General features: G+C 47.3%; 11 protein-coding genes across 11 annotated transcripts; 6 read left to right on the top strand and 5 right to left on the bottom strand.

Annotated features, from left to right (window-relative positions):
* Positions 1-660: 660 nt before the first annotated feature.
* On the top strand, positions 661-954 carry N7446_003925 (uncharacterized protein; the record flags this gene model as incomplete). The annotated part of the gene is made up of 2 exons (XM_058512674.1): positions 661-683; positions 744-954. 2 exons carry the CDS (start codon positions 661-663, stop codon positions 952-954), a joined length of 234 nt encoding a protein of 77 aa, XP_058374003.1.
* A 162-nt stretch (positions 955-1,116) lies between these two features.
* On the top strand, positions 1,117-1,598 carry N7446_003926 (uncharacterized protein; the record flags this gene model as incomplete). Its single annotated transcript, XM_058512675.1, has 2 exons — positions 1,117-1,453; positions 1,510-1,598. The coding sequence occupies 2 exons, from the start codon at positions 1,117-1,119 to the stop codon at positions 1,596-1,598; spliced, it is 426 nt and encodes a 141-aa protein (XP_058374004.1).
* Positions 1,599-3,238: 1,640 nt separating this feature from the next.
* On the bottom strand, positions 3,239-3,952 carry N7446_003927 (uncharacterized protein; the record flags this gene model as incomplete). Its single annotated transcript, XM_058512676.1, has 1 exon — positions 3,239-3,952. The coding sequence occupies one exon, from the start codon at positions 3,950-3,952 to the stop codon at positions 3,239-3,241; it is 714 nt and encodes a 237-aa protein (XP_058374005.1).
* Positions 3,953-5,190: 1,238 nt separating this feature from the next.
* N7446_003928 (uncharacterized protein) lies at positions 5,191-7,931 on the bottom strand (the record flags this gene model as incomplete). The annotated part of the gene is made up of 4 exons (XM_058512677.1): positions 5,191-5,727; positions 5,805-6,176; positions 7,038-7,224; positions 7,291-7,931. The coding sequence occupies 4 exons, from the start codon at positions 7,929-7,931 to the stop codon at positions 5,191-5,193; spliced, it is 1,737 nt and encodes a 578-aa protein (XP_058374006.1).
* A 792-nt stretch (positions 7,932-8,723) lies between these two features.
* Positions 8,724-9,287, bottom strand: N7446_003929 (uncharacterized protein; the record flags this gene model as incomplete). Its single annotated transcript, XM_058512678.1, has 1 exon — positions 8,724-9,287. The coding sequence occupies one exon, from the start codon at positions 9,285-9,287 to the stop codon at positions 8,724-8,726; it is 564 nt and encodes a 187-aa protein (XP_058374007.1).
* Positions 9,288-10,344: 1,057 nt separating this feature from the next.
* On the top strand, positions 10,345-11,368 carry N7446_003930 (uncharacterized protein; the record flags this gene model as incomplete). The annotated part of the gene is made up of 2 exons (XM_058512679.1): positions 10,345-10,852; positions 10,908-11,368. 2 exons carry the CDS (start codon positions 10,345-10,347, stop codon positions 11,366-11,368), a joined length of 969 nt encoding a protein of 322 aa, XP_058374008.1.
* Positions 11,361-11,700, bottom strand: N7446_003931 (uncharacterized protein; the record flags this gene model as incomplete). Its single annotated transcript, XM_058512680.1, has 2 exons — positions 11,361-11,624; positions 11,677-11,700. The coding sequence occupies 2 exons, from the start codon at positions 11,698-11,700 to the stop codon at positions 11,361-11,363; spliced, it is 288 nt and encodes a 95-aa protein (XP_058374009.1).
* Positions 11,701-13,757: 2,057 nt separating this feature from the next.
* Positions 13,758-14,298, top strand: N7446_003932 (uncharacterized protein; the record flags this gene model as incomplete). The annotated part of the gene is made up of 3 exons (XM_058512681.1): positions 13,758-13,780; positions 13,831-14,097; positions 14,229-14,298. The coding sequence occupies 3 exons, from the start codon at positions 13,758-13,760 to the stop codon at positions 14,296-14,298; spliced, it is 360 nt and encodes a 119-aa protein (XP_058374010.1).
* A 1,719-nt stretch (positions 14,299-16,017) lies between these two features.
* On the top strand, positions 16,018-17,404 carry N7446_003933 (zinc finger protein; the record flags this gene model as incomplete). Its single annotated transcript, XM_058512682.1, has 2 exons — positions 16,018-16,069; positions 16,134-17,404. The coding sequence occupies 2 exons, from the start codon at positions 16,018-16,020 to the stop codon at positions 17,402-17,404; spliced, it is 1,323 nt and encodes a 440-aa protein (XP_058374011.1).
* A 4,262-nt stretch (positions 17,405-21,666) lies between these two features.
* On the bottom strand, positions 21,667-22,575 carry N7446_003934 (uncharacterized protein; the record flags this gene model as incomplete). The annotated part of the gene is made up of 1 exon (XM_058512683.1): positions 21,667-22,575. The coding sequence occupies one exon, from the start codon at positions 22,573-22,575 to the stop codon at positions 21,667-21,669; it is 909 nt and encodes a 302-aa protein (XP_058374012.1).
* Positions 22,576-23,696: 1,121 nt separating this feature from the next.
* N7446_003935 (uncharacterized protein) lies at positions 23,697-24,515 on the top strand (the record flags this gene model as incomplete). Its single annotated transcript, XM_058512684.1, has 4 exons — positions 23,697-23,803; positions 23,856-24,226; positions 24,276-24,435; positions 24,494-24,515. 4 exons carry the CDS (start codon positions 23,697-23,699, stop codon positions 24,513-24,515), a joined length of 660 nt encoding a protein of 219 aa, XP_058374013.1.
* Positions 24,516-25,326: the final 811 nt, after the last annotated feature.

Below are 25,326 nucleotides of genomic sequence, written 5' to 3' on the forward strand. Positions count from 1 at the left end.
AACTGGAAAGTGTTTGGCAAACCACGACCTGGTTTGAAAACAACAAGATGAATTTCAGCAAGTGAGCCAAAAAATAATGAGAAGCATATTCTTCTCCCGAAAGAAAATCTCTTTTCAAGTACTGTGCGATTTTGTGTGAGTGCACGGCTCACTTCAATTAGGCTTGGTGATTGAATAGGCAGCGGCATATTAGTGACTAGTAGCTCTAGCTATCGGCGTTGTTATCACTGCTACTGCGGGTTGGATCACATCCAGGCTTGGGGACAAACAGAGAGATCCGGCTCAATGTGGATCCGTTCGCATCCTTCGAGTCGGTATACAGCACAGCTAAGATTCTGATCCTCGGACATTGGGCGCAACTGTGAATGACCGCTAGGCATTTAGGGGCTTATATGTCACATTACGGGTTAAAGATAATATTAGCACCTTTATTGGGCATCTGACCATCCACCTCAGGGTGGTTATGGTTCCACAAGAGAGGAACGAGCGTCCTTAATCCCGGACTGTAAGAAACAGCAAATGGGGCTGTTGAGATTTCGTCCGTGAGGACCTAGCCAAATTTGGTGAACTGAAGGCACTAGCTTTCCAATCAGTAGGAAGGCGACTCTTAGTCACTGTAGATCTAATTGTTTCCTGGTCAAAACGAGCTACTCTCACCGCATGGTGGCTGCACTAGACTTGAGGTACGCGCGGAAATTGTGCGGGACAACTTGCCACTGAGACTCTCTGTGGCCCACGGGCAGACCAGTCAACTTTGTTGCAGCGCATGTGACCAAAATTCCAGACCAGTGCGAGGAAAATGGCGCGCCAGGGCAGAAAGCCTGGCTGTATGGGGCTCAATATCTCGACCAGTGCATCCAACCTGCGTCCCGACCAATACAACGGCTCCAAACCGATCAGACCCATGACCCCGAGCAGGTCCAGGACGGGCCATCCAACTCCAAATTTGCGTGATAGGCCAAACACATGGTCTTTGGAGATCAAAGAACGAGGAAACAGTTCTTAAAGTGTTTCACCTGCTTCTTTCTCCGAATCACGTCCGTCACCTTTAATGCCTAATCAAAAATTGCCAAGCATCTCATTTTTGCAGGCCTCGTTTGTGTCTTTTCTGTCAGTATGGCCAGAGTGTCATCTCGTCGGAACTCATCTCCAGAAGTATCTCTGATCTTCAAAGACTATGCCATTCCAATGAATCAGATGAAAGGGCCATACGCTTTGTCAAGAACACCCAATGATCTACGAGTCCCCTGGCTCATGCGGGCGCTTTGCTATACCCGAGAAGAAGCCTCCAAGAACGTCGACCGATTCCATATCTCGAATATCGAGCAGTTGGGTTCAATCCGCGGCATAATCGCGGGTGGTCGCATTAACCAGCCTCTGAAAATGATCGGTAAGAATATCGAACATGGTACCACCTTGATGGTGTCTTGGCATTGGGTTGAAAACTGTGATGGTAAGTTTTATATCGAACAACTGGACAGTCTCTGAACTTTTTTCTAATAATATAAGAACAGGAAGCTGCTCGTTTGAAAATGACCCCTCACGGAGAAGGCAAAGCGCTTCTTAAACAAAAGGAAATGTACACAGCCGAATCTTGAAGAGCTCAAATGAATTGATTCTAGCTTCCTCATAAGTATTAGCTCGCAGCTGCGACCGTTTCCTTTTAAACAGAGCCTCCAAGGATCTCCAACCCGCAGACAGTATGCACTTGGTTTGGCGGTTTAGATCCCGGTCCGCACATTTGTAGATTTGTCTCCCCTCAATATCCGGCGTGGCTCGATATACACTGCGTTGAATATCCATGGCCTATCTTCGCATTAAAAGGGGGAACGGGGGTGGGCTGGCTGGGGGTGGGAATGATTGATTATTAGTAGCTCTTCAATGGAATTGGGTCTATGATGCTCAAGCCTCGAGGTTTCGGTACGGTACGTCCCACAGCCGCCAGAATATACTACTAGGAATGAAACTTGAGAGATCGTAGTGATTAGCAATCCGTCTCATGAATCGTGAGATCGATCTATCGAACAATAAGCTAACGAACCCGCCAAAGTGCAAGACCGTCTGATATTTGAACTAATTCCTTGCTCACATACTCGCTTGCACAGAATTTATTGCACAGGGCCAAAGTTGTACCGTGGTAGCAATTTCCCAGATCAATTGAGGTCGGTGTTTGTCGAGGGCCAATGGCAAGAATAATTTCTCATAGCTTGGGAATCGAAGTTTTACCCCTGTTCGCGTTGTACGCACGCTTTTTTAGGAAATTAATCAGAGGCCGTGTAGAGGAAGGTGACAGGTAGAGTTTGGATTGGCTCATTTCCTATTGTCGTCAGAAATTTTGCGGCAACCCAGAAATGAGTCATCTACTAAATGCGGAGGGTTTATTGGACACCTCTCGAGGGACACAATAGCCTTGTGGGTGTGAATGCGGGAAAAACTCTCAATACTTGCCTTATAAGTTGCATTATTCCATGAAGCTATCGTGCAATTCAGGAAGAGAGAGCTTGTACGAGGACTGGAAGTATAGTATCAATGCGTGACCATTGTAAGCATCTTACTTTTCGAATGCTGTACATGAAATTGTTTCTGCCCCCTATTATATATAGTTCCCCAACATAATACCTATTCCGATCATCGCCCAGCTATTCCAACTACCCTAGTTTAAAGAAAAAGAAATCCAACTAACACTGTGAGACTCAAGTCGGCTTCCTTTCACAGAGCCAAAGTTGAATTGTCCAGGGTGGTACTTAGGATCGTGCTGCTCAGGAAGTACGATACTTCGTCTCCTGACTTTGAACGCCATGGCCTTGATAGATCCCACGCAACCGGCAGATCCTCTTCGGAGTTGGTGCTTGAAATGCTCCGTTTTGCCCGGACGTTGCGGAAGTAAACTCAAAGTCAGGATTTCCGAACCGCGTTCTCTTCTGGCTTAGTCCATTTGAGCCGGGTGGATAGTGCGGTGAGTCTGGACGGCGAGAGCTCTGGCTGGTGGACGACTGCTGGTGTTGCCCAGGAAGCTGTGGTGGCACTTTAAAACTGCCAGTCACAGGTAATGCACCGCCAGGCTGAGCAAACGGTGGATCGTGGTGGCTGCCAGATGACAATACCCCGTCCCTGCTAAAATGTCCACTGGAAACCGCAAAATTAGCATTTAAAAAAGAGCTAGTTGTGGGTAGTCCAAAATTCGGCCACTCCTGGCGAGCAAATACGGCAATTGAAAAAAGAGGGTATAAGGAACAACTTACTGGTCATATACCGGTAGCAGACCCGAGTCAAGCCCAGTCGAGCACACCGATGCCACCACCCGTCCGGAATCCGATCCCTGGCTCGGGTACCGTCCCACAGACCTTGAGGCAGAATGCGGCCCTTGGGATCCATAATATCCAGCCGGGCCTATTCCCCGATGCCTCCACTGGGGTGTTACACTGGGGGATCTGGAATGATTCATCGAATCATCATGGCGGTCACGAAGCTTTCTGATGTCCACATAATCTCCCATGTGCGTTATAGGGTACTTTGTTGGTTTCATGGGTCTCCTCATAAGGATAATCACCATGGAAGTTGTTTCGGAATCATCTGGACGAGGGTTACGAGTCACTTTTGCATAAGAATTTTCTTTAGCATAGACGTAGCTCCATACCATCCCGGGATATTCTGCTCGGCGGTCTTGGACGAGCCGGTCGACTTGAGCACGCTGGTTGGGGCTCAGTTTTTGGTACTGCCATTCAACCTCAAATTCTTCTGCACGCGAATGAGTCAGGTTGCAGAGCTGTTCTTGTTTCATGTATAGCTCGGTTCGCTCTGCGCATGCCCAGGTTGCCTCTTTTCCTGCTCTGTAGAATTTGTATGCTTCAAAAACGGGTCCGCTTGATGGAGAAAGATAGCTTTGCTGGGGGAAGTTTGCGGTGGCTCGTAGGGGGCGGAAGCAGTGGAGCGTGTTTCTTGACTGCGGCATGATTCGAGATCATCCGAATTGGCTGACATTTGGTTGGACTGGGAGAGTGATTGAGCGAAACCCTTTATAAATACTGTAACTTAGAACTCGCTGAGACCGGAAGCAGGTTATATACCGCTGCTGTAGGTGAATAGTTCCCGTGGATGCGCCACCTTCGCCCGGGTGTCAGAAATGCGTCTAGGCAACGATTGAGTCCGCCGCGGGAGGATACCTGTTCACCCTAGTCATTTGGGTCACAAGCGAGATAATGGAGTAGAATTTCCACCGTTGACCGGGATGCTTTTCCTAGGAATCGACATCTGGACTCAAGCCCGTATCCTAACCCATTGCAAACGCCCAATTAGATTGAGTTTTGATAATTCGCCTAGCCCACCATCTACATTAACTAGTTCTTACGTGTGACAAGGTGGTTTTAGTGGCCATGCCAATTGGATACTCTAAGGATCGGTAACGTACTTACGAGACATTCCGGAGGACATTGTACTAATTTCAGACCTTTGCATAGATATCGGTACACCTGGCTATGATATTGCCGAGGAACCTTTCAGGATTCTCCAATTATTTCATATCAGCAAACTCAGTTTTGCTTTCCAACTTGAGCTTGCTTGGACCTGTCACTGCCTGGATGGTGGTAGCTACAGGGCTATTTACGACGGGTTTGGGGCCCGCACTACAAACACAGCCTGGTCACACGGTATGCCCAAGTGGAGCTTTCTATAGGCGGCGTTCGGCTGGCCTCGTCTGGGCAGGGTTTAGGTATTTTGACTTTGCCTTGGGGATTCAGGCAGACGCCTCATTGATGCAGATCCATTGCAGGTTGCGAGTGATTCTTCTGCCTTAGCGCCAGACCGACCCGTACTAATGTTGCGAGATGCTTCTGCCCCTTTATTTGCTCGGTCCCAGGTCCAAATACGACTTGTGTATTGACCGACTTTCCGCTATCTGGTTAAGAAAGTACAGGTCAAGTTCTAATGGCGAGAGCTGGACAGAGAGGAGCCAACGCCGTGTCACACGTTGCTTGCTCTCAAGCAAACAGTTGTAGCCTGCTACATCCCCTTTTTCCTTGGTATCTATGGATCCCATCTGAAGAATATGCCAATTGTCATTAGCCATTTTCAGCCAAGTGTAGATACACGTTCCATGAATTTGCCCTCAATTTCTTTTCTCTTGCCTATAGTGCTTTATTGATTTTACCACCACCAATCTGATTTTCCCAAAGAGTCTGATATCTTCCACCCTTATTCACCAGCCCCTTGTGTGAACCACTTTCCACTCTCTCCCTCGTGTAAAACAAGAATCATATCCGCGCCAACAACAGTCGAAAGACGATGGGCAATAACAAAGGTAGTTCGTCTTGCTCTCAAGCGGTCAAGAGCAGCCTGAATCTCAGACTCGGTCTCCGAATCCACAGCACTAGTAGCCTCATCCAAGAGAAGAACTGGTGACTTCTTCAAGAAGACTCGAGCAATGGCTATTCGCTGCAATTCTCCACCAGATAGCTTGACACCGTTTTCTCCAACCGTAGTGTTGTACCCATCTACAAAAGTCACGATCCTCTCGTGGATAGCTGCAGCGCGACATGCTTCTTGGATCTCCTCATCTGTAGCTGATGGTCGAGCGTACAGCAGATTCTCAAGTATGGAAGCGTTGAACAGGACGGGGTCTTGCGGGACGACGCCGATGGCCTCTTGCAACGAGCTAAGGGTTATGTCTCGAATGTCTTGGCCGTCGATTTGATCCGGCCAGAGGTCACATCGTAGAGTCGGAGAAGGAGCCTGAGGATTGTTGTCTTTCCGGAGCCCGCCCTTCACAATGAGTGCGACTGTTGTCCCTGCTCGATGACATTATCCACGTCTTTGAGGATTGGCAGTCGGGTGTCGTAGGCAAAGTTGACATTTTCAAAGACGACACGGCCGTCGCCGGAGTTGAGGATCGTGGCATTATCATTCTCGGTGATACTGGGCTTGGAATTAAAAAGGTACAGTAGACGTTCGGCATCCACTAAATATGATACGAGCCAGCGATACTGCGCGGAGAGATAGGCCAATGGAGAGATAAGTGACGACCAATACTGGATAAAGAAAACAAAGTCACCCGTTGAGGCTCGGCCAACCGAGATTTCGTGTATTATGAGCGAAGCAAGACCAACAAAAGACAGTGGTCTGAGCAGATCTAGGAGCGCCTTTCCGATCGCTCGCCGTTGCCCAAAACTGGCGCTTGCTTTCTAGTTTTATTGTATCTCGTTGCTCCTCGTTACTCCTCTTTACTCCTCTTTACAAAGCGGGAGCAAAATGATGATACGCAAGAAGTTGATGGATACTCTCAGGGTGGAATTGCAGTATGGTTCTGGCAGGACTTTTGGAGTTGCCGAAAAAGCCAGCGCGTGCGAATGCATATCTTGGAGGGGCACACGCGATTCAATGTTGGCGGGTGCTCTCACCACGTGAGCAATTCCAATTCGCTCACGTGACTTGGCTTTTCGGGTCCTTCTTGAGTCAAATCTTCTGATAGAGGGGGAACACGACGTTTGTGGCAACGAGATGTGCAAGATCAATGGATACACGATAGTATGATAACTCGTGGCAGGCCGGTATGGAATTTAATTTAGTTTTGAATTAACATAAGCAGACTTTCTTCAACACCGAACACCAGGGAAAGAGGATTGAATTCCTAACTCACACCGTTTCTCTATATAGTAATCAGTTTTTATCATTACTTGCATGTGCCGAGATGAGCCAAACCCCTAGCGAAATGCACCGCATAGTCCCGGGGTGATACTCATAGATCGCGCCGATAACGCCTAGGCTGAAATCCATGCAGAGTGGATCCGAAAGATGGTATTCCTTCATTATTGACACTAATATTCGTCTTTTCTCCCCAGTAGATCCTTGAGTTTCTGTACATCCTCACTATCTCCCAACTCAGGGTATAAACGGAGTACAGTATCTAACTGTGACCTTGCAGACTTGATGTTTTTTTCTGTCCGTGGACAATGCATCTTGACAAACTTCTCATGGATATCTCTAAAATGGAAGGCTGATTGGAAAAACAGTCTCGTTCCAGAGTCACTCAGCAATGTTGATACTGTAAGTGGCAGGTGCCGCGAAAGCTCTTTCTTCTTGATGGCATTCTCAAGATAAGTACGGTCCTCTTTGAAGCTTTCACCGTTTGCCACACCATCATTATTCCATCCAGGAATATCGGCTATAAACCAAGGGTGGTTTATGATGGCAGGTAGCGGTGCCACAGACATCCAATCCCAGTCGATGACCCTGTAATGATTTCATATGTTAGATCGATATTGTGGAAACTATATGAAATTAACGCTTTGTGCTTACCCTGTCAAGTTGAAGTCGTCATTTATCATGACATTGTGTGCATTCAGATCCCCATGTGTAAATCCGACGCCAATGTATTTATCAAATTCAGCGGCGTATTTTGGGACCATGGACCTCATGATTAGATAGTCAGTAGCATTGCCCCATTTAGCAGTGCCAGTTAGAGTTCGCCGAAGACCTCGGTCCAGGCTTTGCGTGAGCCACACAGAGTACAGACAATTTTGCTCTGGAGCAAGGGCGGAAGGAACAGCAGTAGTCCATAATTGCAACAGAAACTCTGCAAGATCATCCAAGAGGCTGTGCCGCTTAAGCAAAGGAATTTTCGAGTTCCATATTGCCAATGGATTGCCACTGACCCATTCCGAATATAGCACAGGGTGTTCTGCCGCGACATAAAGGTTGGGCGCTTTGATCTCCACGCATTGCTTTTTGACGTGTTGAAATCGTCGGACGGCACGCAGTTCAGTTTCCCAATTGTTGGGATCTTGGTTAATTCGGGCAGCCCACCGCACGGAGTCTTCAAAGACAACTTTGAATACGCGATGTGAGCCGCCAACGTAAGGATTATCGTCGGCAAAAGAACAAGGGATTCCGTGGCGAAGGCGGCTAGCCTCGGAGAGCACATCAAGTGAGCCCGTCATGTTGGAGCTCTTTGGTGTCTGTTGTATTCAATAGTTAAACAACGGGAGAGAGGGGGGTGGAAGATTGAGGCGTGAGTGCGAAAGTGGAAGGGGTCCCCTAATGTTGCTTATGTATTAAACGCGGTGGATGGAGTAGCCGTGCCAAGCTCCACCAACCTCGCGGTGAGTGGCGGTGAGTGGGTTGGTTGGCTGGGCACGGCTAGCTCAATCATTCCCCGAACGCTTAATGATATTCCGGTGATAACGCGCTGTTGGCCTTGGACTTACTGTTTATAACTAAAGAGAAAAATGGATCCTCTCCTCTGAAAAGTTGCTCTGGGTTCCTTTCTAGATTCTACCCTAGCTCCGAGAACATATAAAACCTACTATTTACTGTGGCGCATTTTATTCCTTTATTTGGACGATTGACAAACTTATTTCGAGCAGAAGAATCAGCGGTAATGACAGAAGACAAAAGGACCGGATGTGCCAGCCACAGTAATTGACCGAAAGAAAAACAAGAAGTGAAATGTCAGGACAGACAGCCCAATAATCCTAGCGCATTTGTTTGGGACAAGAAACATGCGACCTAGTTCACAATGAGTATTGAAGATACCCATGTTCAAAGGATTCCACTTACCAGTAGAGCTGTATCTCTTAGCACCCTTCAAGCCTGGTCAATATGATTGTGGTTCGGGTTCGACGAACTGCCTGTGTTCGTACAAGCACATCGATACATGCGGTACGGCGGTTGACCATCAAAAAACCACATGGTATCAGTCCCATTTTGAAGAAGCTCGACGGGTATCTATTTTAATGAGACTCATAATATACCATGGTAGATACCAATGAACGAACCTCATTGCTTGGAAACATGATATTCACTTTGCCCTCGGTGCACTCCAGCATTCCTGTGGATTCCTGCCCAGACAGACGGCGGAGACCGATAGCATTGTCCAGCCCGTAAAGTTTGACAGCATCGAAAAATGCTTCAACAAAAGACGCATGTTCTTCGAGCTTTGGAGGTGGGGCCTTAGAATATGGGAAAAATCCGAACTCATAAGGGTAAGGTCTGCCCCCCTTACAGAACCAAGAAATTGGGAGGATCCTCCCACCGTGCTTCGCGAAAGAACTGTCACATTTCCAAGGGGCTGTGACCATATCCTTTTCCACGAGGATGGTTCCATCTTCAAGGTCGAAATGGCGATGGACAAGTGAGACTCCAAAGAGCTTGGTCACACCGTGCTGCAGTATAAGAGACTTCAACTTCGTTTCCACAAAAGAAAAGCCATTGTTGTCTCGAAAATACTTGTTGGCATCATGAAGAGATAAGATGCTGTGGAAAGCAGTCGGATCATATTTCTCTGAAAGATTCATGATGCTATGTTGTTTTGAATGTAGCAGTTGCGGTATGATTTGGTAGCATTGGAAAGAGAGGGAAGACGTGCCTTATATGGCAAAATCCGATGAAATTTAATATGAACGAGATGGACTAACTCTAAATGTTACCGTCTAGTCAATCGTGGTCCTCTCTCAATAAGCTACAACGATGTCAGAACAGACCCAAATCGAGACCAGCCAGTAAGAATAATCTTCCGCGGCGCCTGTTGCTTCTTGGCACTAAAAAGAGGCTGAGAACTAAGGAGGCGACAAGCCAATGTAACTACTCGTGCATTAACGTGGCACTACAGCACTTACTTGTGGTCAATCATTGCATCGGATTCCTCCAGCAGAGTTGTATGGCCCTAATGCCCCTTCACTGCATGAAGTAGGCGAATGGTCACTGTAACAACCCTGCAGTAATGGCTCGTTTCGCTCAGGCCATCAAAAACATAAGTTAGGTAGGGTAAAGCCAATCACACGTGTAAGCGCCTTGGAACAGTTGGCACGTCCCAAATTCATAATCATCTGGCTTTATTATTATATTTACTCACCCCTCCCCGCGCCCCCAAAGTGGGCAGTTAGCACTAGCCAGCCAATCAGACAAAATATAATGCTATCTTCTGTGGATTGAGATCTATCCTAGGAGCATTCGTATCATCTAGACCCTGCGTAGATATGGCCAATGATTCATCGCACTACGCGCACGGGCCATGCTTTGTAATGGCTAGGTAGCCCCTTGTCACTCTGCCAAACCCAACTCTCCCAAACCCAACTCTCCCAAACCCAACTCTCCCAAACCCAACTCTCCCAAACCCAACTCTTCCAAACCCAACTCTCCCAAACCCAACACCCTCAACCCATCCAAACCCAATTCCCCCAGAGATTTTACAGTCTCTGGCTGCCCCCTGTGGACAAAAAGAATGTCAAAGAGCTAGACCTGGATCTGAGTCAGTCAATCACATCGTCGAGCATACAGCTCCTAACTCCCAAACCCAAATTTGCCAAACCCAACTCCTCCAGACCCAATTTTACCAAACTCAAGTCGCCCAAAATGGGGATTTACGATTTTGATCTCTACAATCATCCGGAATGTTTGAACGAGGTAAAAAAAGAATTGACAATACTCAGTGAACAGATCAAGATAGTTGAAGGCCTCGAGCACGCCAGGGCCCGTCTTGCTGCGACACGCTCATTGGACTCCAATACTCTATCAAAGTGCGACGTGTTCATGCGTTGTGTCAACGATAATGCATTTAAGCCTGACTTCGCTCTGGAGCTTCGTAAGCTAAGCTGGGACGGTTTGGCTTTCTGCTCTATTAGTTTCGAAGAGAGACGCATCCGATACTTGGTTCGCCATTTGAAGGCGTCAGATATTCGGACCTATATGAAAAATGTAGGGGTGTCATGTCTCGATCGTCCGGAGGTTTCCACGCGCCTGAACCGTTTGTCCGCTGAATCTCAAGGGAAGCCATTTCATGAGTATTACACAACTATCCACAAAGAACACCACGTTTCCCTGGCATCGGCCTCTGCAGAACCAGATGATCAGATGGATGACGGTAAGAGCTCAAACGAGCTATAAAAAGGACAGTAGCCCACTAACAATCACAACAGACACTTGGCCAGCTCCCAAACCTCGTACAACAGCTATACAGCCTGGCGCCTTCGAGTTTCCTGCGGCACCTTGGACAAACATCGAAAAGGTGTTTCCGATACAAGTTGCAACAGCTATTCGCCACGTCCCTCCGCGTATAAACGATCCAAACATAACAGACTGTGTGCGATCAAGATTCCCACGGGGTCGCGGCGATGGCGATGCGGCCATCTGGTTGGATATTGAAACTATTGGGATACATCCATTGCTGTGTGGCTCTGGACCAGGCGTTCTTACAACCCAGATTAAGAAAGTCTTCGGTGATACAGTCGCATACGCTATTGAGGAAAGCGATTTACGGAAATGGGAGAAAGAAAATGGACTTTTGGATACAACGGAATGCGTGAAGGTGAAGAGGTTTTGTCATGTGGAGCTTCGGATAGCCTGCGACACAACTATAGCGCAGAATCTATTCAGTTGACGGAGAAATAACCTTTATAGACCGTCACTGAAATGTCCTTTGGGAGCACCATCAGACCGTTTCGGCGCTCCATCAGACCATTACTGTCCTTTGTATTCCAAATCTCACTGCCCGCATAGAAGAAAACGACTTCTTCGCAATCTCGGCAAAGGAGTTCTCGGTCGTAAGATGCGGGGTCGATGAACTCCAACGGTACATATTTGATGAGATTTTGCAACCGGTCGTCGTCCGCAGAGAGGGGTTCCCACAGCGATACCTAGCATAGTAAGATCAGTAATATACACCAGACTCTCACAAAGGTGGCATACCAAGTATTCTTTCGTTATTGTCATAACAGCCTGTAATAATACAGCATACAAGGAATACGACGCCCACTATTTAAATAATAGTGGGGGAATCGTTACTCGGGAGGAGAATGGTGTTTAACAGCACTATCTGGAACGCAGCTAGGTGGTGGTGAGTCGAGTTTGCGCCGATTTTGTGTCAGATGAGTTGGCGTGGTGAGGCGGCTTGGTAAACGTGATAACGTGGGTAGTTGTTGGGAGGGGGCAAGAGGGGAAGCCTTGCTTTGATATCGGATGAAAATTAAAATGGTACGTTGATGATAGTTTCAAGGCAGTTGGTGATGTGGTTTATCCAGGTTTGCAAATTGCGCAAATTCTAAGGTGGGGCAGGAGGTGGGGGTTGCAGAGCCGGTGATTTTGTTAGGCAGTATTTGATTGACCACTACCTTCAGGCCGAAAATGAGGCGACGAGGTTGTAGGCTCGAGTATAGTCGTACACCAACTACATTAGGTTGGCACTGCTTTGTTTTCTCTTTCTAGTGCTGGTCGTTGCTTATCCGGAGAATGCCGCCCAAGCGTCCCGTGACTTTAAAGTCAGGTGATACTCACCTCGTCGACATGCGGCGTGCCTTCTCAGCCAGATTTTGAGATCCGTACAGCTTGATATGCGTGGCGCCATTATGCGTGCCATACGTGGCAGTGTTTCTGCTGTATATGCCGATTTTTGCTGTAATTTTGATTTGCATAATGACACGTTTCAGTTTGCATTGGCAGTGACAAATGTAGCAGCTTACTTTTGCAGGGAGTGTGAAGCCGAACTTCAGTAGCCTTGATATACAGGACTTTCCACGGCATTGGAAGGCAATAGTAAGCAACTGATGGTCTACAGCAATTTCTCCCCAATTTCTGCCGTTTCAAGTCCCTAGAAGTTGGCTTAATTTCCTGCAGTAACAAGAATTTCTAGTTTGGATTAAAGTCAGAGATTGATGAAAGATTCTTCTCTTGTTTTTTTCGCCGACAGAGTTGGGTTATGGGGTAGTTGGGTTTGACAGAGTTGGATTTGCAGGAGTTGAGTTTGGCAGAGTTGGGTTTGACAGAGTTGGGTTTGGCAGAGTTGGGTTTGGCAGGGTTGGGTTTGACAGAGTTGGGTATGATAGAGTTGGGTTTGATAGAGTTGAGTTTGATAGAGTTGGATTTGCAGGAGTTGGGTTTGGCAGAGTTGGGTTTGACAGAGTTGGGTTTGGCAGAGTTGGGTTTGGCAGAGTTGGGTTTGACAGAGTTGGGTTTGGCAGGGTTGGTTTGACAGAGTTGGGTATGATAGAGTTGGATTTGCAGGAGTTGGGTTTGGCAGAGTTGGATTTGCAGGAGTTGGGTTTGGCAGAGTTGGGTTTGGCAGAGTTGGGTTTGACAGAGTTGGGGTTTGATAGAGTTGGGTTTGATAGAGCTGGGTTTGATAGAGTTGGATTTGCAGGAGTTGGGTTTGGCAGAGTCTGCACCAAAATCCCGCCTCGACTCTTCAAAAAGCAAATCTATCTGATCGGCCACCTGCAGAAAACAACTGTTATGCTGCAGCAATCCGCAAAGTCGAACAACCCTAGCCAATGATGATGGGTTGACCATCAGGATAACATACGAGACATTGGTACAATTCAGGGGTATATAATCTCGTGTACTGATAGCAGCCTCGTTGCCGCGGACAATCCACTACGCTGCCCTGCCGTTTCGGCGAGGATCTTGCGAAGCCCGGTTATTTGTCCCCATCAACAGCGATTCATTTTGTAATTTGAGCTCCATGGGCTTCTTCACGAGGATCTCTATGTGGTTTCATTCTAGCCGATTTCATTTCTCGATCTGCCAACAAAATATCTCGACCGAGTCCTTCTGGGAAAGCCATCCACCCCCAGGTGAGGACGATACAATCGTACATAAATCCAATTTACCTACATGTCCTCCGCCACTGGTGTACAGTACGCCTACAGTCACCGACCCTCCACCGGTGCCAGCTCGCCCATCTTATACTTTAACCCGCGTTTCTATACAACCGGGGTCTCCCACCAAACACCATACCTTTCCGTGGAACCACCAGTCGAAGATACCTGTACAAAATGGCCTCGCAATCCCTCCAGAAGTAAGATATCGAAATTTGGTCACTACCAAGGGAAACTGCTAAGTGGATAGATTGCTAGCCAATTCACGCACCGGCCCTACAAAGCCGCCCGACCTCAAAATGCTAGACACTTACATGGGAGAACTCAATTGCTACCAAGAGGTCCAGGCGTATCTGCTTTTCAATGCGAAGATGGTCGATGGATCTCGCAAGACCGTGTTCATTGAGCCACATCGGATATTGGAGGGAGACAAGTCAACAAACCCACGGGACCGGGATCTGAACCGCCAAGCTAGGTGCAAAGTTCTGCATACGGAGTGGATAAGCTTGGAAGCTCGGTATGCGAGTAATCGAGAATAGCTATAAACTAGTGATTACTTCAAAAACCAGAATCAAACCATTGGAGATCACTCGAGGTTTACTAGTTCCAGAGCTAATCATATTAGCAACTTAGTCTAAGCTCCAGCAGGGGTGCTTCGGTTTCATCTCCACCGCTGGACTCGGAGCCGCCAGGCGTCGTGCTTCAGACCTGCACCTAGATTAGCTACTAGGCATGGCAGATTCGGTGATTTGTGGTACCTAAGTCTGATTTGTACTTCAGCGGTAGGCCAATATGCCTAGTTAGGAATTTGTAAGATCTGCAAGCGCAGTACAGGCCGCCTGAGCATTGGAGAGGCTTCACTAGCTGCGTTGTCTCCCCACCGCCAGTTTAGTGCCAGATCGAGGCTCATAAGGTCGTCGCATATGGGACAGTGCCTCATTTATTTAAACGTTTCAATCTCTTAGGCTCTTTTTCAGACTTGACTTATCCTAGTCTTTTTCTACTTCACAGATCTGTGGTCTGGCCTTGACTTTCCAACAAATGTCGGAAGACAAAAACAGACTTGCTGTTATAGAGGGCATATTCAAGGAAGCAAACAAGAAATATGCCTGCCCTGTGTGCCTTCGTTCTCAAACGAGTTTTTATACGTTGGAAGCTCTCGTAATTACGGCCCGTTTCACCCCAATAGATTTCAGTGAATTAAAACCTCCTTCGCTGGTAGGAAAAGCCGGGAAGGAATGAGTGTCTGTGGCTTTTAATACCACTTGTGACGCCCGGAATACCGGTAAAAAAGATCCCCTCTCCCTTTCCTTCCAAGTCCGGCTAGGTCCATCATTCACTGAGACTGGTGATCAGTTCACGCAGCTGCACGCCACGCATCTTTTCCATTGGACCTTGTTTCGAGCAAAATTATCATTACGGGGCTCCACTTTCCCATTTGGTGAATAATTGAAATCATTCACCTTCTCGACCGCATACTTGTGCTTTACACATTGACCTCTTGGGTGGTGCTCGTGCGGTAGTAGTAGTATCTACAGGGGTCATTTATAGGAAGCTGTGACCCTATCGTCTAAAAGCAAATCAATCTGATCGGCTTCAGGCAAGAAAAATAACCACGCCGCAACAAGCCCTGAAGTCCTGAAGTTGGAATCCACAGTAAGGACGACCGGTAACCTTAGGTTTCTATGTACATTAATGAAGTCGTACTAAAACTTCGCTTTGGCCTCCCATCGCGGAACCAATTCTAATTGATCAACCGATCCTGGAGTTGGACAATGGTACTTAGTGATGACGATCAAAGTAAAATGAGGGACGCTAAATATTATCGGACAGCCCGATTGCTCTCCGCCCCTGTTGTGCATCACATTGCGGATATATAACGACGTTGAGCCGCGGGTCTGGATTAAGAAAGTGCTTGCTACCACCCGAGATTGATCGACGGCTGAAAGATGGAGAGACTCGTAAATTGTGAGCACGATGCGTTCATATACCAGGCTACACTGACCCTGTACTTTAGGCTCACACTTACCTTTCGGGCAAAAATTCTTCGAGGATATAGAAAGGGTGGTTGAGAACCTCATAGTGCGGATGTATTGGGCGACTTCCCGGTTTCCCGTATCGCTGATGGAGCTCTATGAATATATATTCGACAACATCGATCCGATAGACAGCAGGACCATACTTGCACAATGGATTTTGGCAGTGGGGGATACAAAATACTATCCTTTCGAACGAAAAGACCCATGGTGGCCAATTACGGCAGGTAAACGAACCTGGAGCAGCTTTTGTCTTTCCAGACTGACTAAAATCACCAGAAAGAAAAGAAGTCCTTTTCTTCATTCTCTGCGGAGGCCATGGGCAGCCGATACCTTTTCGAGAGTTATACAGATCTTTGCAAATTGTCGACATCAGTTCATCAACCCGACAGACACTCACAATGGCCATTATGGTGCGAAGGCTTCATTTATGGAGACTGAACCAATTGCCTTGTACGTATTCTTTGGCTTTAATCGCATTTCTAGGAAGGCTAACGGCTCTCCTTACGTATTCAAGACCTGTACCGGGGTTCTGTGCAGGCTTCATCGCCAATCGAAGATGAGGGTTGTCTTACTAAAGGCTCGCATGTCTTTGGCGTTCCCTACTCATTCCATTGTACCACAAACCAGGCGACACCCATTTCCAGCTTGACGTCAGTACCCGAAGCGTGCCAGCAGACGCCGTCGAACAATCCCATGACCCAGCATACTATCATACCTGACGAGACTTATCCCCATACTCCAAGGTTCGGGCCTTGCTTTTCCAATCCGGAGCACCCTGTATTCGGGCAGCAAATTCTCTCAAAGCCTCTTTTTAACCTGGAACCCCATTTTGGTACGGACGCATCATTAAATGAGTCGTCTAGCGGAGATCAACGACCATACAGGGGGCTTGAGGTCTCCGTTCATCAGGACCTGAAGCACCTTAACCGCAAGAAGCGGCCCACACTCTCCAGGTCAAGTGGAGCGACGCTGGGCTCTATCGTCAAGCCGTCGGGTGTCAAATGCGACGAACATGGATGCACAAAGCATTTCACAACCCCAAAGCACCTCACACTTCATAAGGAAAGCCACTTGGAGAAGGAACCATTTGCCTGTTGGATTCCTGAATGCCACTGCACCTTCTCACACAGTGACAATCTTCGAGTCCATTACAAGCGACTACACGCCAAACGAGAGAGCTTTAGACGCCCTTTTCCCCACGTCGGTGAAACAAACCCAGATCACAACCCGAAGGTGTTCCACAATGAGAGCCTACCGCATGTCAACGGCAATAGCCATCACCAATACTCTTCTTTCCAGGTCGGCTCGGGAGACAACCCTTCCTATGCCCCAAGCGTTTCGGACTCATCTATAACCAGTGTTGCACCTCAATCTACACCTGTCAATGTCCTCGGCGGCACTACAACAGATAGTTGCTCGTATCCTTCGAAAAACACGATATTTCGATTTCCAGCCTCTGTAACCGTGTCACTGGTCCATCATTCGACCGAAGCCATGCACCAGACTCAGAACCAAGCGACAGCACCTCCCAAGGATGCTCACCAGAACAAACCGTATGTTTGCAGTACATGTTACAGTGCTTTTTCACGCCCATCCCAACTGCGCATCCACTCCCGTTCCCACACTGATGTAAAGCCTTTCCGATGCGCTTATGTTGGATGTGGCAAATCTTTCTCTGTCCGCAGCAATGCGAATCGCCACGTGCGTGATATGCACCGCAACAGGCCAGGAAGAGGTCGACTCCAAAGCAACAGTTGTACCATGGAGACTTCTACCGTCTCATAAATCTTTTGACAGACTGCCAATTGTAAGGTAAGATCTGCTCCACCCAAGGTTATGTAAAGCTAGAACTCATCATTACCAGACTATTTACCAGCATACGGATCCTGATGGGGATGAAGACATCTCCCATACTTGGTGGTTTGTGATGATGAATTACCAGCTTCCCACATATGTCCATATGCGGAACATCGGGAGAATTAGACAGAAGCCGTGTCATTTACTTAGGCAGCGTATAGAAATCGCACAATATAAACCTGGAATGCCAGGCAAATTAGTGATAACGCATTTCACATGCGAGCCGCCCACCCAAGCGAGACGCCTACCCCAAAACACTATAGTAAATGCGATATATTCTATACTTTTATCTCAACAACCACGTCTTAATTATATTTCATTATTTACCAATAGCTATTGATAAGACTTATTAGCACTGTGTTTCAATTTCAAGGAAATCATAAAGCCATATTATCATCATTTCAAAAATTACTGAAAATTACACTGCCATGAGTTACAAATATATATATCATGAAGACATAGAAAATCTCCAAGCTCCCTAAAGAGGCTAGATATCACCTAAAAAACATTCTGCTAAAATGAAAAATACCTATAGGCCATTGTTGTTGAGATATAAAGCTGTAATCTATCGCATTTACTATGGTGTTTTGGGGTGGGCCGCTCGCATGTGAAATACGTTAACTCTTGAGTGGATACAACCGAAGGACATGTATGCCGGAGGAAGGGAAAACCCGTAAAATAATGCATGTGATATAGTACTATTATACAAAACGACAACTATTCATTTCTTAGCTGTTTTTAACGCCCATTTCTGGTGACCATGGAAGTGACACTTATTTCCAAAATAGTGTGCATTTCCCAAAGCATCCCAAGATGATGTCAAACCTCTAAATCTAACCTTTCAAGGCCGTTGAGCACAAGCAGCGGCAGCCGTTCCAAAAAAGCCTAAGCGTCTCCTCAAAATGTTCGAAGGTTTTAGAAAAGTTGCAATGTGGATATATATGCGTGCAAACGTTGTATAGTTGCTCACCGGGGCGAGATAAAAACCGAAGAAGCCCACTGGTGATTGATGCGAACAGCGGGTCAAAGTACCAAGCGACGAGTGACAGCATTTTTTGGGCTCTGCCTGTAAAATGTCCAACCATTTCTTGCGTGTGGATTTCCAGTATCTGGTTGCGGGCCAAATTCTGGAGCGTCGTCTCGTCAGGGTTGTCTTTTTTGAGGGCTTGACAAATGTTGATGAGATTGGAAGCCTCGGACTTCAGTTTAAGCAACTCTGGTTCTGCTAGCTCCACTTCGCTCAAACACAATCCACAAAGGGCTTTTAATGGGGTTTGTGGCATATGCAGAACCACGAAATGTAGCGACGTGTGCTTCGAAGTTTTAGCGCCCAGTCGTGGAGATGGGTCGGAAGCCTTACCTCAGAGGACCGTTCCACCGCCATGGCAGGAAGGATTTAGTGTAGAGAAAGAAGTTTCAATGATGGCAATCACTGAGGAAAGATGCATGAGCACTTCTGCGCTATTTGTACATCATCTATAGTACGCCTGAAGTCCTGGACTATTCGAGAACCTATATTTACGGCTTGATTCCAATTCGATGGAACCCAAATCATTGGGTCAAATTGGATAGCCCCAAATGCCCCTGGAGAATTCAGACACCCCTGTCAGCTCTGCGAGAGTGCCAGTAGTCATAAGAATAGATCATAGGCAAAGCAGAGCGCCAGAACGATCACATTGCTCCAAACCTAGTTGTGTGGGGCTCAATATCTCGACTGGCCCAGCCGAGCGTTGACGCGAGGATCAGCAAGGCACCGTAATCAGGTTCCCAGGAAACTGTCTCAGTATCTGGAACGGTACGGTGGAACGAACGAAGGCTCCACAAAGCGGTTACTGGGGACCCTTGGTATCAGCTCCGTAATTACACAAATTTTCAATACAGCATACTTCATCGAATTAAATCATGAGGGGAACTGTGGGAAAGGACAACCAGGCGGAGGGATTCTGTTGCCACTATTGACGCCGGGAACACTTGTAAGAAATGAGGACCCGCCACCGAGCCACCTCCTCCCTTCCTTTCACACGCCCCTTCCGCCCAACTGAGGGGCTAGGTCAAGTCCATCATTTCCACGATGAGTTCATGCAGACGCAACGCACACCACACATCTATTCCCATCTGGTCTTGTGTGCAGTCTCCCAATATTTAAGTGTGCATTATCTAATGGAGTCTGCGCATTGATCGTTTACATGATCTCAAATATATTTGTATATCATCCCGGGCACTCCTTTTTCTTTTCTATGGAGCAACTTATATTGCCCCTTCCAACCAGTTTACAGCCGGTTGAGTTACAGTCACTCTGCCTGGAAGGATTTCATAGATTCATATCCGGTTGACCATGAATTTTCCTCCGTCAAATTTTGCCCCACTACTGCCAGATAGTATGCCGGGTCTCAATGCCAATGGCAACTGGTTTGTATCCGATGCAAATAGGCACCGGACTGAGACGCATCATCATCCATACCAAAGCGCTGCTTTTCTCAACCCCGGTAGGGAGTTCCTTCACAATCCCCCATTGAGGTTCCAGAAGGAACGTTTACAGAGACTGATGCTCGCGAAAAATGAAGGGAACCCATCAACCCTACCCAGTTCCAACATTCCACAAATCACGTATCCGCCGGTACACTACCCAATTTACTACTACCCAATTTACTACCATCCACCACCAATAGATAGAAGTTTCGGCACAGCTTTCAATCTTGCCAACTCGCATCAATACCGTCCAATTGGCCTGTCTCTTCACAGCGCACTGATAACTGAACATGGTCAGCCTTATGAGTAGCGGAACTCGGGACTTTATACTGACTTCTTGAAAGAAATGCCACCTGTTTCCCAAAACCCCTCAGGAGATATCCGTAGGGTTTCACGGACTTCAAGCCCTGGCGCGACTCTAAAGTCAACTAGTCCGCAGCCTACCTCTGTGCAGCCTCTTGGGCCATCCTCTTCAACGCAATTGAAGAGACGCCGTGGAGAAATGGCGCACACCTGTGTGAAATGTAGCAAGTGTTTCGGAACACACTCAGGTTTGAGGCGTCACATTCGCATCCGTAAGTAATTGCCAATTGTCCAAATCTTTTGTTATACTGACTCGATCAATATCAGACACCAGAGAAAAACCATTCATTTGCCTGTGTGGCCCGCGTAGGTGGGCATTTTCTAGAAAAGATGCACTGAAGTGCCACATCATCACGTCTCACCAAGATGAGCTCACTTCGCCAAGCGGGCCACTCAAACCAATGGTTCAGACTATTTTCAAGCCCCAAGCCCCAAGCCCAGAACACCAATGTTTTTCCGGATATTTCCCGGAATGGCCAGTCTCAGGCTGTTGCTAAACCGTCCTATCGTGTCATTCATGTTGAGGATGGTCAGACACAGACAAAATCTGTGGCTGACTTCAAAGACCCATTTTGTATAGAATGGCAAGTATGGTCGTTGCAGGGAGTGCCAATGTAAGTTTATTTGCTGTCGACAAGTTCAAACCATGTTAATGAAGAGTAGAAGCGATATCTTTACTCATCGGGTGAAGTTGAAAGAAAATATATTTGTTGAGACTGAGAGAGCGATACATCCGTGGCTATGGAAGCCATGCGTGGCCGATAGCTTGAAAGAGGACCCGGTCCTGGGACAACCAAGGGTGATCATTAAAGAAGGGTATGTCTCCAATTTACCACCGCAGACGCCATTTACTAACTACAACTACCAGCTCTGCTGCTCATTACTGCGTGTAGGTAAGCATTCTACACACTCCCTGTCCCGTTCTAATAAAGTAAAGGGCATTTTCAATACGAGCAGCAACATTACTCGTACGAACGTGGCGTGACGATAAAGCACCAGTTATGGTTAAAGCCAACTTTCTAAAATGGATTCCGATCGCGATACAAAAAGGCAGTTTGACTTCAAGGCCTCAATTGATATTAAGTACACCAAGAAGTTGCTAAGTTTGCAAATATACACTCAGGATACCACCTCACCACAAAAACACGAACACATTAACCTCCTCCTCTTCTGCATCAGATATCTCCGAATAGAGCTCCTCTTATTCCACGGTTTCGTTTTGTCTTTCTAGGAACGCCTCCAATTCATTCCAGTGGCCCGCTCTCTATTCATGCCCCGATGGAAACCCATCATTTTTTGGTATATATAAAAGACGTCTGAGACAAGCAGCAGAGATATCTTGCGACATTCAGCCCAAATCAACGAAAGGAAGAGGGACTTCCACCAAAAGGCTCCACATTTGCTGCCGTGATTGAGCGATACATCGGCATATGAGAAATCGGATGGATATCTGGGACGGGTTCGCCAGTGAAGAGCGGGCCGCCAACCAGATCTATCGGCGAAAATGCAGCATCAATGATGTCCAAACCATCACCCAGCCCTGTATTGTGATGGTCCTTGGTATTCGACGTGCGAATACCTGGTTGAGTACTCCGTAACATGTCTTTCTCGAACAGATGGATAGGTCTGTGTGCGCTTGGCTTAGTCCCATCGAGATAAGGAACTACTGGGCATAGGAAATGTACAGCATGCGGTGGAGGCATCATTGGCACAAAAAGACGGGAAATTGCTGCCTTGGCATCCTCACTGCTGCCACAGAGTAACTCTCCAGAGCCATCATCCTCCAGTTCATCCAAAGCCTCGGCGTTAGTCCGGTACACGAACATATTGACGGCTTGGACAAAGTCTTTCTGTAAGTTCTTCAGCTGAGCTTCCTTTCCAGGCCAGTTCCCGGCGTAAGAAGCTGTGACAGCCAGTTGGAACTCTTTATGGAAGCTTTCCAGGGCATCGAGCGTCTCTTCGGTTAGCTTAAAAGACACCTCGTTCCGAAAGACCATGTCGACATGCACGACATATGCCTCGATGTGGATCATCCCAGGCGGGCTTCCCAACATCACCGAACACAACGCCCAGATTGCACTCTCTGCTGATAGTATCTTGGCCAGACTCTCGGTATGCTGTTTAAGGCTTTTCAGGCTTCGCCCGGCCGGTCTCACTCGCTTAAGCGTTGCCGTCAACCACTGCGGGATTTTGTAATCCAGGACCACACTGGGGTACGTTCGGGGCGCAAATGGAGCGGCAGAAGATGGTAGTATTGCCTTTGACATTTTTCATCCGAAGTAAACCTGTCTCTCTGCGTTCAATAAATGCCGCGCTTTAAAGGATATAAACCTTGAAAAGCATTGCCACGAAGCTACCACTAGTCCGCTTCCTTGGTCAATCAACCTCAAAGCGCCAAGGGAAGCAGTGCGCTATTGTTCAAAAGTATGAGAGCTCGACGTATTGAAAGGCCTCGTATTCGCGCTAATGCAGGCAGGGGTTGACCTGTGCCCTTGTAACTTTGGAGCTTGGGTCATGGCGCGCCTAGACTCACAAGCGTCTCGCGCAGGATTTGAATGAAAAATATTGCGCAAATAATATGAGAGCGGCAATGGCGCATGGTAGGCTAGCCAGGCAGACCCCTCCGCATGTAGAAAAGGAGCGATATCCGGTGCCCCGTGACCAAGAAATAGGCGGTATTGATCTGTCTTCCTATCCCTAGCCACCAGTTTATTACAGGAGCAAACCTCGCCATGCTTCCTTCCCATCGGCGTTGAAACCTTTGGAATGTGATCCTGAGTCGATTTATTTTGTTCAGCCATTTGATAACCTACCTTCGTGAAGAGGCCTAGGACAGCCATTGGCCTTCCCACTTTACCCTCTTCTGTTTTGAGAACCACCACAGGGTTCAGACCTTGACCCAAAGCAGTTATAACATCTGTTAAGGGATTCAAGAGGCGAGTCTCACTTCTGATTCGACTTAGTCGTGACCTTTAGCGTGCGCGTCAAGTCCGATATAGCCGAATATATTGGCTTTCCAAAACGTTAACGCACCTGCTCTCTGGCTTCCCACCGGGGGAGATCTGCTGTCCTGACTTGGATTCCATTCTGAATTATCTCAGGGTTTGAATGCCTTGAGATCATGACGAACAACGGAGACTGGCCTTTTCATCAGGTCTACCCTGCCTCTGGGCCATATACATGGGTATATTCGGAGAACACCAGATCTCCAGCTGAGACATATTCATCTATTACCGCGTCGAATCAACTCAGCAGTTTACCGTTCAATGTCCAACAACATAATTACATTGAAGCACGTCATATCTCCTCCCAGGTCGAGGCGGTTGGCAATTCTCTTTGTGATGGCACGGGTACTAGGTTTCAGGAGTCCGACGGGCACGCCCACACAATGTCCACAAACCACTCCATTGCAGCCTCAATTCACATGGCAAATTCCAGCGGTGTGCAGATTCCCTCACGAAAGATGATAATAGTTGAGGAACACCCGCAGAATAAGTAAGAAAACAGCTTTCTTTACCATGATATAGCTAACACCTGATTTATACAGGAGACAATGGAATGAGAAAGCTACCGGCTCTGTTCCCTTCCACCCCAACGAGCCGAACCTCCATTTTGTGCGACCAATTAAGAAAAACCGGCTGCCATCACCTAACCCCAACAATCGCAATTCAGAGGGGATAACCTTCTCATGGGTCAATGGCCGGCTTTCGGCGGATGAATGTGAGGCATTGAGGAGTATACTGACAAGATTTAGATCGAATGGCACTCGTTTCCGAGAGTATTTTTATCTTCAAGTCCTAAAAAGCTTGGACCTAAAGACATGTGCATATATCCTGAAACTCTGGATGGGGGTGATGGGCCCGCTACTGCCAACTACGTCATCAACCGGCCTCACTTTAATGGGGTTGGAGGAACACGGTACGTGAGTTGGATATACATTTTCCGAATTTGGGACTGATTGTCTCAGATACCCGCGGGGCGCTTTGTTACATATTACAAGGAAGCCAAGGCGCAAAGCTTCCGTTCCTGAAGCTCCGCGAAGCTCTGTGGTCACCTGGTATAGAGGTCGAAGATATCCATGAGGTAGAAAAGCTCTTACTCCTACGTGAAATGGAGGAGCTGGAACAGTACGTACGTTTGGTCCACTTCTGTGAATATCAGAACTGATTCAGAATAATAACGCAGGGAACACAATATTTTAACCTAGAGTCCGAGACACGTTTCAATGACTTATGGCTGGCTTATAATGTGACAAATGGGGAACATACTTGGAACAGAAAGACTGAAACAATTTGGTTTGCAATTCTACAATGTTACTTCTTCGCGTTCAATTATGCTTCTGTCATAGTCTACTTGCCAAACTGACGCTCCTATTCGGACGACCCGGGGGGTTGGTGTTATGACTTCGGTCAAAGACGAAAGATTAGACGCTTCATATCAACACAGTTGCTATAGCCTCCTTTATGTCATCCCTTGGCTGAAAAGAGTAGATTCAAGGGTGGTCTTTTTTCTTTTTATCTAACGACCTTGCCACACAGCTATGATTCCACCTCACTGTAACTGTAACTCACCCCAGAATGATCATGTGTAAATGCCACCATGCGAGTTTGATCAACGGGTGGAAATGCGCCCCTCTGATTCTCTCTGGCTGGTAATTTGCATGCCCATTGTATCAAAGGGTTCGCGAAGAAAGCGGAAACCGACTTGTTGAATTGTATGTTTTTCGATGATTGTTGCGCTTTCCCCGAGGAAGCTCATAGGCTATCCTGCGCCGGTACACCACCTGTACATCAATGAGACCACCAATTCGCTTTTCAAGGAAAGCTGAGGGCCACCTGTTATTGGCAAGCGAGGCTCTTTTGGTATCGTGAAAGGGGCTTGATTTGAAGCGGAGATTATTTCGGAGGAGCACGGCTTCTCGACATCAATGGGAGGACTCGACGCGGAGAGATTTTTCGCGAGGCTGGATATTGCGGGCTATGTATAGTTGGATGTCAGTATGATAGAAAAGTTGACCA

Source organism: Penicillium canescens, assembly GCF_028828765.1.
Source record: "Penicillium canescens strain IBT 15451 chromosome Unknown utg000003l_segment0_segment0, whole genome shotgun sequence".
NCBI lineage: Eukaryota > Fungi > Ascomycota > Eurotiomycetes > Eurotiales > Aspergillaceae > Penicillium > Penicillium canescens.